Below are 18,037 nucleotides of genomic sequence, written 5' to 3'. Positions count from 1 at the left end.
GGAATCTTTCATCCATCAATCCATTGTCTCCTAACAGGACTCCTATGTAAGAACAAAGTGTGAACATGTATTGGGTTTCTCTAAGAGTTTTCTCATGCAACCAGAAGATTCATGTTAGCAGCATACCCTTTCTCCATACAGGCAAGATAGCTGGAAGTTTACATAACAGGATGTAAGAAATTTGAACAGTGACAGGTTTGACAACCAACATCAAATGAATAATAATAAGTTTTATCACTTTATGGTATTTATTTTTATTTCAATATAAAATTTATTCTAAATTGTGCCTCAGTCAACCATCTAGTGGCAGGACCATGGTCACAATCAAAACTCAGATTGTTCTGAAGGGTGGTATAGCACTTTATCAGTGATCAGCTATCATTCTAAGCTGATTCCATGAAGCAGGCTTGCCAACCCTGTGCAAATTATTAGAATGACCTATTTGTGGGGAGGCAGAAAGCTGTCAAATGTTGTCCAATAATACACTAGACTGAATATGAGTATTCACTGGCACCAATGTTTAACATCAAGCCAAATTTTAATGTTGGCAATGTATAAACTCACAGTACAACCAAACTGCATTTATACTCATTGCTCTCCTACTGCAGACTGCAGCTATTACTTGTAGGTGTGATGTTATTATAACTTGCACTTAAGTAGCAAAATTAATGCCAACAAACACACAGATCACATGCACTCATTACTTTGTCTCTAAAAACTCCATCCTCATTTCATAATATATGCTCTTTTCCAACTCCAGATACCTTCAACAATGAAGTTACTGCTAAAATTTCCTGGTAGCATGCATACCAATTTACATGCACCATACATTGCACACTTAATTTGTTCATGTGTCTGACTATGACTTATGTTTCCCTGTTCTGTGTACTTCTTTCTCACAACAGGAGGATCAATATTCTCTGAATGACTGCCATCTCCATATTGTTAACTTATACCATCATCTATATCTGCATCACTGAAACAAAATATTTACTACTGTTTTACATACTGTAACAAACAAGTTCTTATATTTAACCATTGTTCCACTTAATAGATTACAAGGTAACATAAAATCTTCTCTGTGCTGAACTACTGAACTATTCAACTACTGAAAACTTTACTTCTTTTGGCTTATTTTGGACTTCACCCATCGTCTGGTACGTAAAAGACAAATGACCATGACGTTTCGGAGACTGGATCTGTCTCCGTCTTCAGGTGGATAGGGAAGCATAAACCTACTCAGTTGGGCCCGCTAGAAAGAGCTAGTCTCAATCAGACAATGCGTGAAGTCCAAAATAAGCCAAAAGAAGTACAGTATACACCATCATCAGAATCCTTTCAAGTCTATCTACTGAAAACTTATTAGAATTTCTTATACTTTGCTGAGACCACGCTATAAGCAATACCAACTCAGTCAAATAATGCTTGTGACTATTTCAATAAGTAAGGGCAAATTGACTGACTATTTAAAAAGACTGGATGCAACCTTCTGGAACTACTACACAATGTAGACATCTATAGGGCAGGTTCTGTAATACGATTTTTGTGGTCAGGAGTGTAACTGAGGGGGATTCACAGAAGAACGATTCAGCAGTATGGTGGAAGCTGTGAGTGAATGGAAAGTGTACGAGTGGGTAGAAAGATTTCAAGAAGGCGGTACATCTGTCACTGATGAACATCACTCAGGTCACCCATGCACAGCTGTCAGTGATGCCAACACTGCTCACATGGACGCACTTACTGGTGAGAATAGGAGGATTTCTGTGGACCCTGTTGCCACTATGCTGAACATTAACGTTGGATCTGCATATGGTATCATTCATGAAACTCTCAAATTTCACTACCTGTGTTCCAGGTGGGTGCCGAGACAGTTAACTGAGGAACAGAAGTTGAAGCGTGTGCTGAATTGCAGAGCTTTCTCCACACATTACCATGCTGAGGGTGGACAGCTTCTTGCACGTATTGTCACAGAGGACGAAACCTGGGTTCATATTATGAACCAGAATCCAAAAGACAATCCATGGAATGACGATGCACACCCTCTCCTTCCAAGAGAAAGTTCAAGTCGGTACCCTGTACCAGAAAAATTATGCTGACATTGTTCTGGGATATGAACAGACCAATTCTTGAACATTATCAGGAGAAGGGAGAGACAGTCAACAGTGTAAGGTACAGCACCAAGCTGGAAGAGAAACTGAAGCCTGCAATTTGCAGTCATCATCATGGACTTCTGTCCAAAGGCATTCCACTTATCCATGACAATGGACAACCACACACTGCTGCTGCAACAGTTACCATCATCCAGAAACTGAAACTTGAGATGATAAATCATCCCCCTTACAGTCCAGACCTCACTCCAACTGACTGTTAAGTGTTTGGCATGCTTGAGGAAGCACTGTGAGGATGAAGTTTTTGCACCGAAGACAGGGTGAAGGAAGCAGTGCATTTCTGGCTTCGACAACAAGCAAACACTTTTTCTTTTCTACTAGAATACAGAAGCTTGTTGAAAGATGTTAATAGTATATTGCAAAGAATGGTGACTGCGTGGAAAAATAAAATCTTATTTTGGTCTGTATATATGATGTGCATCTCAATATAACACATTTTGCCCTTACTTATTGAAATCCCCTCATCCAATCCAAAATAAGTTACACAAGATGGTGGGGTTAGGCTTGTCTTGCATACACTTAAGCCAATGATTATAACATGACATTCCTATGTTGATCATTTTTGTTAAGTGGATGCTTGCAGTACCATAGATTTCAATGCAAGGCACAATATAATAGGGCCAGAATGTTAAAAACAAGTACAGCACTTATTTATATACACTGATTACTGCAAAAGCTGATCACAGTGGACGCACAGACTAAGGCATGAACTGTCTTCACTTGCTCAAATGCTGGGATCATCAGTTTCAATCCTACTTAAAGCACGGATGTCTTTGAGTATGCAGTGGCCTTGCAATGGGCTGATCCAAGGAGTCCTACCGACTGTCTTAGATTATGAAACTGAAATGAAATGAAGCTTTTCACAGATGCCCTATGCTCCAAAGTTGGAGATACAGGAACACAAGAAGGAAGGATGTTCCCTGTAATTTAAATTAACACTGCCTGTATGTTCATTGTTTTGTCCTTTGGTTCTCACAGCTTACGTCAAATGTGTATCCCCAGTGGGGTTCAGAAGCACTGTACTGTCATGATTTTGGGGCGTGACTATAGACGGGATATGGATTGGTGAATGGATTTAATGACTACTTATACACACCACTTGGTACTACAAGTAATTACAGAACTATTGCTAACCTCCACCCTTCACAAATCACCACATGCTAAGACTTCTCCATCTTCACTAGTCATATCCTAGCACTTTGCGGACCATGCACCCTTTAAAATGTTTTTCGCTTTTAAACATGGCGGACCGTGTTTTTAAAACACGATAAGTTGCAACACACTATACATCTCTTTGGCGCCACCCAAGTTGCACGCAATGGCGTAATAAACTCTGGAATATTCGCTTACTTGTCAGTATGTTGATCTTGCTGTTTTCTTAAGCCACTATAAGCGATAATGCTTTGTTGCTCTTCAAGCTGTATGTATCAGCCAGTAGTTAGTGTTGGGGTATGGACAAGGACAAATTCTTTTCCAATGAGCCAGCTGACCTGCCTTGTGAGGTGAGTAGTTATGGTGTTTGAGAGAGCAGCAGTGACAGGGGAGAGCAAAGAAATGTGGCCACAGACAGTAAAAGTGACCGTAGCTCTGACGATAATGTAACATTGCGGTGACTAACATTGCAGGGACAGTAAAAATTTAAAAAATCACAAAAATCTAAACCCTGATTCAAAATTTAAATACAAAGCATTTCTGATGAATGTGGCAAAGCCCTGGGCTACAGACCAGATGGTGGCGGCAGAACCAGAGTCAGACACAGACTTAGTGCGACCGTGCCCATCCAATCCCACCCCATGCAAGCCTCATGTGGATCCCACAGGGCGACTCTCAGATGATATGCGGAAACATACCTTTGTGAAAATTGTGAAAAGTGAACATTCCAAGGGGAAGCATCTTTCTAGGCAACGCCATGTTTCCACAGTTCACAAAAAAAGGAGCATGTCTACATTTGCAAGTTCTCTGTAATGCCACTTCACAAAGGGGAATGTTTCCAGAGATATCATACTCTCAAGCATTTCTAGGAGCACTGGAAAGTGTTCTCCAAAAATTTTAGTTCATAAAATTAATTAGGAATTTTTATATTAATTTTTAAAGTGAACAGTGCACAAGTTAGGGTAGTAGGTTTAAAAATGCCGGGTCCCCAGGGTGATTTAAATATTTAAATCGCCGGTCCGCGAAGTGCTAGCAAATGGATTTTAATACTCTTATAGCACAAAGTCGTCTCTTCAAAGGATGACTTTCAACTCACTGGGTGGCCCCAATTGTCTTCCTTATAACCATGTTGCACAGAATGAGTACAAAACACCTTTTCAAAAAGTAACTCTATTGTTGTGTGTATTTGTTGCTGCAGGAATATGTTTACCAACCCGCTGCCTAGAAACGGGTTGCATAACACCATTGTATATTCACCTATTGCACAGCAATGGTTGTAGACACTATACTGCTCCCTCCTTAAAGATATTCATCCCCAACAACCTCCAGTGTACCAAGATTTCTTCTTTTGCAAGGGGTGTGCTTGCAACACTTTGCTCTTTATGGCTCAGTTTGCAAGGTGTTTACTCTCCAAACGCTTCTGCTGCTCTTGTTCTGAGCAGTTCCTTCATAGGGTGGCCATCTGTCCAGGTTTATCATCATCATCATCTTCCTATGGTTTGTTAGGCCAAAAGTTTTGAGGGTGGTCAATGCACCTACTGTGTGTGCCATCTCTGCTGAATTGACCCCTCCACAATGTCCAATCACACATTTTCCGCAGTTTAATGGAAGTCCTGACTATTTGCTGTGCAATCTCCGGCTCTATGGTCTTCCTGAAGATCCTGGAGTGTGCTGCCCTGCTTCACAGATGTGGCTCTTGTCTCTTGCTCCATCCTCTGATGTCGTTGCTGGTTGCCCTCTCCCTCCTCAGACACAGCTGCTTTCTCATGCCTTGGTTCCATATTGCAGTGTTGCCTCCTGGTTTCACTTGACATCTCTTCCTGAACATCCGTACTTTTGACGATCCTCTTGCAAAACTGTCTGTGGTCCAATTTCTCCATCTATGTTCGACCAGCAGTCCTTTATGACCATGTCCCTTACGCTGTGCCATTCCTGCGTGGCAAGTCATCCTTCTACAGGTGGCAGCCAACTTCTTCTGGGACCCTCCTACAGTGGCTATCAGATGTTTGATCATTTTTTCCATGTTTGAAGTATGGAGGAATCATGAGCCAATGCAGTTTCCAATCCAACCATTTCTGGTGCCAGATGTCATGATTTAGGGGTGACTACAGAGGGGGTATGGATTGGTGAACAGATCTACTGACCATTTATACACATCACTCAGAACTGCAAGTAATTACAACCCTATCATCAATCTCCACACTTTACAAAATACCACATGCTAAGTCTTTTCCATCTTCATTAGTCTTATCCTGGCAACAGATTTTAACACTGTAACTACAGCACACAGTCTTCTCTTCACAGCTGGACTTTCAACTTACTGTTTGGCCCAACTGTCCTCCTTATAACCACTTTGCACTGACCGATCAGAAAACACCATTTCCAACACTAACTCTATTGTTGTGTGCATATTCATTGATGCAGGAACATGTTTACTAATCTGCTGCCTAGAAACAGGTTGCATAACACCACTGTTTATTCGCCTATTACATAGCAAAAGCTGTACACACTATTCCAATGTGGCAATGTACACTGCAGTCACAATCATCTGGGTAAACAGAATACGGTGATAGTATGCTATAACACTGCAACAGTTTCAATATATGACACAGCTAAACCAAGCATTTATGTTCAGTGTTTATTGTAATCATCAATTTGCTGCTACCTCTAAGGCAAACACAAATGGAAAAAATGTGATAACAAGATTACTGAATAAAATGATCAACCATACTCAAAAGAGTGAAAAGAGGGTGGAGATCTGAATAAGTGGCCTTTTATCAATATCAGGGGTGCACACAGATCACAGTACATGTATACTACCTGCACAAACATTATCCACTGACAAACAGAATAGTAGCAGAAGAATGTGGAGGCTGTGATGACATAAAAGAATGTCCACTTAGTTTTGATTTGTAACCAAAGCAAATTTAAATGTATTTAAAAAAAAAAGAAAAAGAAAAAGACGAGGCAATTGTAATGATAAAACTGAACCAAGAAGTTCCAATTAAGGAAATGGGTAGATCAAATGAAAGCTGCTAACTTATCATTCTAGCGGTTAAACTCCGTTTACATTTCTATTTATGTAGTTTAACAAAAACACTACATTTTCACTGTAGAAATAAAGTTTTTATAAATACCACCTGAAGGAACTCACTTCACACTAATAGCCCAGAAACAGTACTTGATAAGATAGCTACATATAATGGCAAGGGAATGAAGTACTTGACTCAAGATCTCTACAAAGAGATCCTTTCATAAACATGTAAGCTTATTTTGATATTGAATAATCCAACCACATGCAGCAATGTCAAGCAGTTTGAAATGACAATTTTATATGAGCAATAGAAAGCATATTTTTGACAGTTTGCTGCTTTTTCAAGGAAAGAGCAATAAACTAGCCAAATTAATAGTTTCTCTCACATATGCATCCATGTCAAGAATTAGTTGGACACTCAATTCAGTGTCACTGGAGGAAGAAAGGTACATTTAAGATGATTTTCAGTATAACTGCCTTGCAAGTCTGTGATTCTGGAGAGGAGTTGGTTTGGTGTACTATCACAAACAACAGTAGTTACTCACTTTCTTGGTCATTCTTTTAAAAACTATCAAGTCAATGGAATCTTTGCTAAATGTCACCAACAACTAACTGAATCACAAGTGCCATTCTATTTCATGTCAGTTATATGAGTACATGATGTAAAGGCATGCAAGTAGCAGTGCAGTTACAGGCTATCCTTTCAGAAGTTTAATGACAAAAATAAATGTTCCTTGGCTGAACTGATAGGGATTTGCAGTAGCCAGGAAGATAAGCAGTAAGAACAAATTTTGCTGTTGTGTGCTTACAACAGAAACTGCATTTTTTTTCAGCATTTTACTTTTAACTGTGCTATAAACATGATATGAAATTGTAATGCAAATTTTATATATGTAAAATGCTACTGCTATTTGTCCAGGTCTCCAGATATCGTCAATGTTTATCTCTCTGACTTCTACTCACTTAAAGATGTATAATCTGTTTAAAAAATGGGAACACCCATAAGGCAGATCCTGTTGCTCCTTATGGGAAGATGATCATGAGAAGGGGTTTTAGTCTAACATGAGCTCCAAACCATGGGTGAGGCTTTGTCTTTGGTGAAGGTGAAGGTTTAAACCTGTGTGTAGAAAATACGCACACAGATTTGATCAGAGACAAGTCAGAACCTTCTGAACGAGAGTGTACAGTCTTACCATTAGACCACAAGGTGGTCAGGATGAAAATGGAAAGAAATGAGCCGAGCTAGGAAGGTGTTGTCAATCCCTTAGATGCATGTTGCATAGAGTGATTGTGACTTCTCAGTCCATTCTGTGTTTTAGAAGTGTGTTAAGAACACACAAAGAATCAGAATAAATAACCCGAAACTCTCCAATTTAGTGGAAAAAATGTCCTAGTTGTTAAGGTCATGTCACAAAATTAATATCATGCCAATAAGTTTTATGGCATAAAGCACAATACTGAATCCCTTAATTTAATTAGCATTAATAAGAAAATGCTTCCCATAATCACAGTGTCACAGTAACCACATACCACTGACTGAAAGAAGACCAGACAATGGGATAAACCACACTGCAACTTGTTACTCCATGGTTCTGCTGCACATTACAGATGGCTAGTACCTGCTAGTTTAACACAGCACAAATATTATGTAGACTGGGATCTACAGCTGCAGGAAATAAGACTGATATCAGTTCTGACAGAATTCTAATGTTTCAGTTACTGAGGTTCACAAAAAGTAGATAGTCCTACAGTTGCTGAATTTCAAAGCACAGGAATACAATTTTTTAACAATATTTCTTTGTATTAAGCCAGTCCAACTACCACACAGTCTCATAGACAATGTTTACTGCACACACAGATTTGGTGTACACATTATGATACAGAATCAAGCTAAAAAGGAATGACCTGTTTACATTTTGCCATAAATCACAGAAATTAAGATAATTAAGAAGAGAAAAGGATAAATTAATGTAAAATTAAAAATTGGCTAAAGGTGCAACTGAAAAATATTTCATTCTCATTTAACTGAAGGTGCATTTCTCCTGACTTTCGTTAAGAAAAATGAAACAAATTGAGGGACATGTAAATGCAAATAGGGTATATACATGACTTATATGAAACAGATTTTAGTAATGCAAATGTTTATAATCAAACCAAAAATTTAATTAATTGATATAACAATGTTACATTCTGCACTAAAAATGCTGCCAAATTTATCTAGAATTGAATTTACACTATATGTATGATAAATATTCATCAATAACAAAGTTCAGAACTTGTTGGCTGTTATAACTGAACCATGTCAGAATATCCACTAGACATAACATATATAACATGCTATTTTAAATTAGAAAAGAGCACGTGTGGAAATGTATTCCCCTCCTAACATCAACCTTACAGTCAATGGCAGAGAAAAGAGGCTCTCAATTACTGAGCATAAAAGGGAGAGTATTCTTTGCCCAGAATGACAAGAAAAATATAAAATTTAATGCTATAAATATATGTTTTTACACTTTTCTCATTTCTGGCAAGAATTCTAACTATACTTCAAGAGTCAGATCATGTTCTCAATGTGTCAGTGTACCAGCTGACAACGATCTTTCAGTTACATCACATATTCAAGTGTAAAGCGTTCTCTCTTAATACTGTCATTCCCTAAAAATAAGAACAATGCAGTAATACTGATGAAGTTCTATAAAGGCCTGTAAGAAGAGTCCTGATGACAGAGTAACAAGAACTTGCTTTATGTTTTGACTTATCCCTGGATCATCCTGTCACAATACAGATGCCTCCTGCACAATCTTCTGATGACCTGACTTCCTATCCCATACAGAATCGGACATGAAGTAATAATCACACAATGTGAAGAAACAGAAAATGTTATGGGGCACAAACTGTTATAAGAAACAGTAATGTGAACTATGAAGGACAGATTTTTATACTCTATTTTCAGTTTCATTTGCAGATGATCAGTTACTATATACAACAATGGCCATGTTGCACAAAATAATGTGTATTTAGGGCCAACTTCATGCTCATGAAGTTCGACCACTTAGGGATATGCACAGGCTTATCTGTTTCTTGATTACTTCCCCAAGACACATAAGGGAAGTATAAACACAGAGAAAAACCCTATCCCTCCTAGGTTAACTAATAAATGTTTCCTAATCTTACTCCCTTTAGTATTCCAAGATTAAAGAACACCATATAAAGCAATATACCATGGAATACATGGTAATAGCAGCACTGTGTACAAAAGTATACTTTATCTATTTTATGTATAACTGAATACTGTTGGGGTACAGGACTGCCTGATGGGGCACAGAGAGAGATTGAATCCCTCCTTATTTCTTCCACTACCGACTTGAGGTCAGATATTAGGAACAAGTCTCTCGACTACCACACTGTAAGTGGAGGCTTCCGTGCATCTAGCCCAGTTCTAGCTATAACAGATGCTCCAGACACTTCCACATTCCCATTCACTTATTTTAACGCTATGAACACTATGCAGTCACAGTTCTCTTGTTTTGTTTCAGTGAGAGGCAGATATAGAATACACTACTGAACAAGGCCAACAGAGGATATAAGGCAATTAGTTCTCAATCCTTAAGAACCTGTTGATCCTTTAAAATAACTGAAGGAAATGGAGTAGAATTGATCAAAATATAATGCACTTCTCCATACTTTCCTTCACAGCTTCTAGTACAACCTTTTTCCATCACGCAGAGCTCCCTCATAAAGTCCCAAGCACTGGGCTGACATCTTACATTAACAATAACAATCTCATCCTTCATCAGGAGCTAATAATCTCTGATCTGCCTTCCCAGCAAAATAGTTATTCCTTTACTGGCATGTGCACTGTATGGGAGAATGCTTTTAACTTCTGTTTTACTGCTTTACTGTATGTAATTATTATTAATTATTATTTAGCTGTTTTCTTGCTACTAACTGATGCCCTCTCATCATTGGTTGTGGGGCAAGATCACTTGAATATGCGGCTGGGTACTGCCCACTGAAACAAATAAATTACATCAATAGCATCATTTTACATAAGACAAGAGCATATAACATGAAGATCACAACTACATATGTTATGACTCTGAAATTACTCACTGCATTTTTATGAAATTTGGTATCAAGGGTTTCCACTAAAGACCATAGCATGAACTTAATTTGGTCTGTAACAGTTTAAGAGCCTCTATTTTACATGAAGCTGTAATTACATTTCACTGTTAAAAAGGGTTTAGTGTATAAGAAGGATTGGCACATAACATAAAATAAATATCTCTTTTTACCGCAAAATGGCCACAGTGATGTGACTGAAATGACGATAAATGTCTCAGGTTGCCCACAATTTCTTTTTGTCCAAATAGTATGAGTATGAGGGGTGAGCCATAAAAACCAGCCCTCCCACTGTGACCTTCAAAGATCTACTTGCTTCCCTTTTGGATTAATCCTTCATTAATCCTACACTTTGAATGAAATGCAGGACTTTATTTATGGGGGTGTCACAAAAGTCACTTGGTTCCATGAACAACTGACCCAGGTGGTGATATCTTAGGTAAGCTATAGCCTCACAATCACATACGATGTGTGTGCCTGATTGCCTGATTCATCTTCTTGTAGGCACCTCGCACAAGTTGGGTCGTCTGTCAGTCCCAGTTTGAAAAGGTGCCCTTTTAGGTGGCAGTGTCCAGTAAGTAATCCTACCACCCATCTTAGTTGATCTCTTGTTTAATTTTAACAGGTCCCTCGTTCTTTTTGGCAGAGGGTCCTGATATTAATCCTTTGGCTTGTTTGAGTCCAGTTGTGGATTCCCAGTGTTTTTTGTTGTCTAAATAGTAACTCAGGCTACTATAACTTTTGTAGATAAGAGAGGAACAATTATTGATAGAGTACATTTATTTACTGTAACAATTACAGCTCTTTAAAATTTCTTTCAGAGTTTCCGACACCAAATGTTGGGTTCAAGGGGTTCACACAGCTGTTCTGCTTTGGAAGGTCCTCGGTTAAAATTTTAGCCAGGCATTAGACTATCCTGATTCAGAGTTTTCATGGTTATAACTTACTGTAATGCTGTAATGAATGCTCCTTTCCACACTTTTTCCAATTTCTTATTCAGTGATTACTCTACCATTTGACAGTGAACTGTTGAAAAAGTAAAGTAAAAAAAAGTAAAGCTATCCTTGTACCAGGCCATGAAAGACCATAGGCTTGTGAGATGTTGAGGATCCCACATTACCTAGACAATCGGCTCAAAGACGGCGGTAAGGTTGTCAGCCTTACGTGCTGGCCACGCTTTACTCCCGAGGAAAATTATTTAATTAATTCCTGGTACTCATTTCTGTTAGAGGCTAAGTCATCCCTAGGGTCATAGTGCTGCTGGAAGGATTAGGTCAATTGAAAAAAATCCAATGACCTCATCGGGACTTAAACCCGCGACGTTCCAGCTTCTAGCGTAGCCACTCAACCAACTACACTACCGCACGCCCTTAAATAAACCAATAATGAATTTCAGAAAAACATTTTTCAGTTTTCTGTTAGCTTGAACATGTAGAAGTGAAGGCTAACATTATTAATTATTTCATTTTTTCCACTAGGTAAATAGTTCATCCAGAGACTTGACATATTTTACTTGCACTCAGCTTACCAATGTTAAGTTTAAATTCCTGATTAATTTTACATCTATCACTGATGACAAGGCTGTGCCTGTTAACACTCATTTCCTGGAGTCTTGTTTCCTTCCGTGAGAACAACAGATGCTTAGACATGTAAGTACTGACAAACATCACACATATTTGGAATACAAACTGGAGTATTTTAGGAACCGATTTGTACATAAATAATAATAAAACTTAAGCATGCACATCTCATTAAACTGTGATTTTATAACGGAGTCCCACTGGATTTCAACAAGTCTGATTTGTAGATCTTTATTTGCTTCTTTTGACACAAAGATAAATGGTGCAATGATCATGAAAAATTTTAATTCAAAAGCCTGAAAGCTTGAACCTAAACATGAAATTCATTTCTCAACAGTCCAATATGTGCATATTCATTGTAACTCACTCAGACTTAAAGATTTACAGGTTTCAAATTGCACCCCTTTATTTGAATTTCCATGAGCAACAATTTTGTTTTGAAAAGTATTTATAATACCATACATACATCACTATTCTGTCTGTTCCTTGAAGATGTATATTTAACTTTTACGAAGTTTATGTACAGATGTTCAATATGTGCTCCATCAATTACTCTGTAACATTCAAATTCTTCCCATGTACATCATAACTATGACTCATCAGCACTAATCATGGCCTGTGAAATTAGCTCTTCAAGCTCTCAAAGGGACTGTGCCATTGGAAGTTGGTATACTTGGTCTTTCACATATCCCCAGATGTAGAAATTGCATGGAGTAAGGTCCAGGGCTATCAGGGGCCAGGGAATGGGTCCTGTTCATCCTACCCAAGCCTTCTGCAGTTGAGACATTTTCCTTTGATTGTGATCGAAGTGTCAGTTGCAGCTGATATACAATACATGTTGTCAACAAAACTTAAAAGAGTTTTCTTGCTGTTTTCAAGACATTTCATGTTTGTATCTGTAACCATTTTGAAAATATACTAATTTCTTATCACTCAAATTATTTATAATAGCCATATATTTATTCCGTGTCATGTGTTTGTAGTACAGTAAGAAGAAAATTCATAAAATTGCTTTTCCTGTGCCAACATGTTTCCTATCATGGGATCATCTTTCATACAGTCAATTTCTTTCAGTAAACACAGTATTACACTTTAGTGCATTGTGAAAAATGGCTAGATTTATAAACTGTAACAACGAAAAATTGGTCTACTAGAGAAAATTCTTGTTATGAAGTTGTTCTTCTGGGATATAATATCCATGTAGCCTGTTGAAAGTCGATCATATTTTGGAGGAACATATCACCTCCACTTTCAAGGCTGAGCCAAGCAGAAAAGCAGTGTGAAACAGGTGGAAAGCAGAGCTCGGTGCTTAGATAAGCAGTTGGTAAGTGAAGAGAGGTGAAACTTAAAAGAACAGTTGCACTCTTGACATGACTAGCTACTCAAAGGCCATCAAAAAGCACTGAGAGCTAAAGATCACCATTCTGACACATCTGCCTTAGATGTCTAAGACATTACGAAATGTAAACTGCACATGAAAAACATGTCTGCCAATCCATTCTTCATGCAAATGACTGCAATATGCAAGATATGAAATATATGAAGCAAACATTACTGAAAAAATGGACATGGTAAAAGGCTTTCATTTTTTCTACAGACAGCTCCAATATAAAAAAAGTCTTTAATAGAAACTTCATAATTTTGTATAGATGGAAATGTCATGATAATATGCCAGAGAATAATGAACAGGAAAGGGAAGGAAGCAGTCACAACCCAAATTTGTGTACCATCCTATCACCTGCCTGTAGGAATCATAGAAAAGTGTAAGAGCCCTCAATCAGGAGAGCCAGTCTTCAAGCTAAGATACAAACTTGGACTCTACTGAATATCTGAATATAAGGCAAGATAGAGCCATCAATCAGGACAGCCAGTCTTCAAGCTAAGATACAAACTTGGACTCTACTGAATATCTGAATATAAGGCAAGATAGAGCATCAATCAGGACAGCCAGTCTCCAAGCTAAGATACAGACTTGGACTCTACTGAATATAAGGCAAGATCGCTATGCACTTAACCACATTTGATCCCTCAGTTAAACATGAATCACATCTTAACTGTGTTCAGGCAGACATCTAGACAAATGACTGCTTGAATCTATTAGGGTGCTAACATTACCTTGATGCTGGTGATGAATGTACTGCACTGCAGCCTGCTGCATGCTGGCTGGCTGCATCATAGGATGGTGTGGAGTATGTGGACCTGGAGCCAACTGGCCTGGTGGCAGCACTGAGCACATTATAGAATATGTATGGGGTCCACTAGGTGGATGCCCTTGTGGTGGCCCTGGAGGAGGTTGTTGGTATGTAGCTGGTGGTGCCCCAGCTGGGGACTGTGGGTGACCACCTTGTGGATGGTGGTGGTAACCACCTCCCCCTGCTGCACTTGCATTATTTGGAGCACCTACTGGAGTGTGTGGAGGGCCTGGCGGATTAGGAGTGGCTCCTTGGGCAGGTGATGGCCCACCAGGTGGAGGCGGACCCTGCTGAGAGGGTGGAGGAGGAGGGTGTCCATGGTGGTGAGGATGAGGATGATGTGGATGGGCATGATGCGGTGGCCCCATGGCTGCTGGTGGAGCAGGGGACATATACTGAAGTTGATGGGGGCCTGGTGGGGGCTGAGGTCCAGGTGATTCATGGTGATAACTCATTGATGTTGGTACAGTTCCTATAGGAACCATGCCTGCTCCCTGTTGTACCATACGAACAACCTATATAAAAAAAGTAATGATATGTTCTTAGCATATCCAAACTGCATAATCTTGCATTTTTAACTCTGTGAATAGCATTCAGCGAAAGGTTCATGTATGGCCATTAAAGCACCATTTCCTTATTTACATAATTACAAATTCCTAGCAGGACCTGGGCATTTCCAATAACTTTTCAACATCTTAAAATCCTTCCAAGGGTTTGAATTTCTACTGCAGAATGACCCTTCATGCACATGAAAATATACCACAAATGTTACACCATAGTTAGAGGACAACCTGGAGTTCAAAGAAAAGCACAAAACCCACTGGCCAATATAAACTGCAGATATTATGCCTTCTTAAATAATTCCCAAGGGAAGCCAGAACTTAAATAGCAAAAACATCTTGGTAAACACAAAGGTAAGAAAACACAGTAAACCTCATCACAAGTGCTTGGGACCAAAAAATAAAATTTAAAATTAAATAAAGTAGTCAAAAAATTTGGCTACAACATTAATATAGTACTGAACCTCTTGCCAGGATCCAGAAATGCAGAAGGGCCAAAAGTCTGGGTACTTTTTAAACTGAAGGGTTGGTATCATTGAGTAGTTCGCCACCTGGCTGCTTTATTTAAGTGTGCAGTCCTCCTAACTTCAAGTCTCCCCGTTTGTGTGTACACCTGGTTCTTTGAGATTACTGTGTTTTTTTTTCATGGAGCTGAGCCCTTCTGGAGGAGTCGCCAATTCTGCAGCTACTCAAGAATTTCCCAGCATTTTATGGAACTTGAAGGGGTAGAGATATCCCTGTAACAGGCCATTGAGGCTATAGGGTTGTGAGATGACAAGGATCTCACATTTTTAGGACAATCAGCTCACAGATGGCAGTGAGGTCAGCCTTATGCACCGGTTGCTTGTTAACCCCAGGAAAATTCCTGGTACTCCTTTCTGTTAGAGGCTGACTCAACCCCAGGGCCATAGTGCAGATGGAAGGATTAGGTAAACTGAAAAATCCAATGACCTCATCGGGAATTGACCCCATGACCTTTCGCCTTTTAGCACAGTGCTTCAACCAACTATGCTACTGTGTGCCCCACTTAGTGGGAAGACTAAAAGAAACCACTTTTAATCAAGTATAAGGAAGAAGGTGGGGTTATTTTTAGAATTAAACATGGATGCTTCCATGAAATGATTAAATGAACAGTTTGGGGTAAGTACTACTTATATGATCTTAAGAGACGGAAAGAACCGCTGCATAAATTTTACAGTTTGAGTTATGAATCTAAATTCATGGATTTATGAACAATGATTTGGAATTGAATAAAAATAATTTCACACCTTGAAGTTCATATTTTATCATATATTTTACCTACCCATCAGGCCTTGGACCATATATCTCACTCAGGACCCTTTTATTTTTCTCAAATTAAGGTAAGTAGGCTAAAATACAAAAAGTTCTGGGAAGAGTTAATCACCTACTTTCCTTTGGTATAACAAGGACCACACAGGAAAGAAGGCTAAAAAGAAGACTTGCTGTCTGTACTCATACCCCTAAACTCCTGAGAGCCGAAATAGTGGAGCCAGAAGAGACGGAAATACCATACCATATAACCACGTGACATGACGCACGAAAGTCAAAACAGTGCAGTCAGAAAACCACCAATGAGATGGCCACTGCTAGACAACGGTTTGGTGATTATGTCTTCCTACTCTTGAGTTTCTGTGCACTGTGACCAACTGCTAACCATGGTCCTGAGCAAAAAGCTGTCCTCTTTACATAGCTTTGGTTGGACCAAAGCCAGTCAGAAGACACCACCTTCAACAGTTCCTCTACTTCACATGTGCACAGGTGTGTGTGTGTGCGTGTGTGCGCGCGCGTGTGCATGTGCATGTGTGGTGTCCCTCCTAAGGTCTGAAGGCAATGGCCCAGCAGTTTGCAACATGTTTGGTAAACACAATCCTGTGGCAACAAACAAATATACAACAACAAATGAATTGGACAAGTTTTCTCTGCGGGCCATGTCATATCAAAAGAAGGTAGGTGATTAGTTTTTCCCATAATTTTTTGTATTTTTTCAAAGTAAGGGAAGTAGGCCAAAAAACGGAAAGAGACAAGTACAAATTATACTGAGCCATTATAACATAAAGACCTTAACATGTAAAATAAAAGCAGTTGTTACAAAATTCTCATATTTGAGGCATGAAAGATGAAAGTTTGAAACATGATTGAGAATTATTTCACAACTTAATCTCAAAAATATGAGACCTGAACAAGCCTAGTATAAACGCAGCACTCCTTCCAGAACTTTTCAATTTATCAAAATTGGTTATTCTTGAGGAAGTCTGTTTTAATTATTTCCCATTAAAATCTCAAATGACTTTATGCTAGTTCCCTATGGTTTTCATCCAACCTGGTTCTTCGAACTTGTTTACGATAAATGGTTTGAACTCTTCACTCCCCTCCATACTGCAGTGGAGTAGTACAGCAGGTACAGGACTGGATATATTTCATATTACTGCTGTAGGGAACTGGTTGGTAGGGGAAAAACAAATTGGAAATATCTTGGTAGCAACAGAGAACTGGACAATGAATCATTATATTGTAACGTGTTTACGTTACTGATCCCACTTCTGACACCAGTTGTCGCGTATCGGGCGTATGACGCGACAAATAACTTCACGATGTATTTTATCTAGCGAATTTTATTTCACATCCGCTCTCACAATCACCCAAATTACAATCTGACGATTACTGCTATCTGCAGTATCACACTTAGTACACTCCAAATGCCACAATACAACTGACTGGTTGCTGGCTAACTCGACGATAGGTCCAGGACTCGCTGACTGACTCAGTACAACGCTGCGGTAGCCACATTAGAACTGACTGTGAATAGCCTTCGCTGCTCTGTATGTAGCCTCGATCGGACAGTACGGGAAAACGGCCATGTAATAGGCACCCTTTTTGCCTGGCGCTGTGTTGCTATGTAACGCTAGCGGAGGTCACCGCTGTTACTATCGTAACGTCGCCGCTGTTGATTCGCGTTGCCTAGCGACCGCGATATCCCTCGGTGACGTCACCGCGGAGGGGAGTGGCGGGGCGGGAACTCGCCTATTACCATAGTAACGCGAGCGTTACGTTACCGCCACATACCGCTGGGGAGGTAGGGGTCAACATGTCACACTGCTCCCTCCTTAAGGCTGTTCGTCCCGAATAGCCTAACGGTGCATCCCCGTTCCTTTTCGTCGGTGGCTGTTCCTGCAGCATCTCCTGTTGTTGCGGCTACTCTTCTTGCAGC

The 18,037-nt window shown here is 39.4% G+C and overlaps 2 protein-coding genes across 2 annotated transcripts in view; one reads left to right on the top strand and one right to left on the bottom strand.

Moving 5' to 3' along the window:
- The first annotated feature begins 1,595 nt into the window (after window positions 1-1,595).
- LOC111867580 (protein GVQW3-like) lies at window positions 1,596-2,096 on the top strand. Its single transcript, XM_023857567.1, has one exon. It carries the CDS (start codon window positions 1,596-1,598, stop codon window positions 2,094-2,096), a length of 501 nt encoding a protein of 166 aa, XP_023713335.1.
- Window positions 2,097-6,312: 4,216 nt separating this feature from the next.
- LOC111867572 (ataxin-2 homolog) overlaps window positions 6,313-18,037 on the bottom strand; it is a gene marked incomplete at its 5' end in the record, with an annotated part of 16,868 nt that continues 5,143 nt past the window's right edge. The window contains 2 exon segments of the mRNA XM_033752721.1: window positions 6,313-10,366; window positions 14,172-14,763. Of these exon segments, the coding sequence (XP_033608612.1) occupies window positions 10,317-10,366; window positions 14,172-14,763 (642 nt within the window).

Source organism: Cryptotermes secundus, unplaced genomic scaffold (assembly GCF_002891405.2).
Source record: "Cryptotermes secundus unplaced genomic scaffold, Csec_1.0 scaffold480, whole genome shotgun sequence".
Lineage (NCBI taxonomy): Eukaryota > Metazoa > Arthropoda > Insecta > Blattodea > Kalotermitidae > Cryptotermes > Cryptotermes secundus.
Note: the sequence above shows the minus strand (reverse complement) of the source record. Positions and strands in the feature narration are given on the sequence as shown.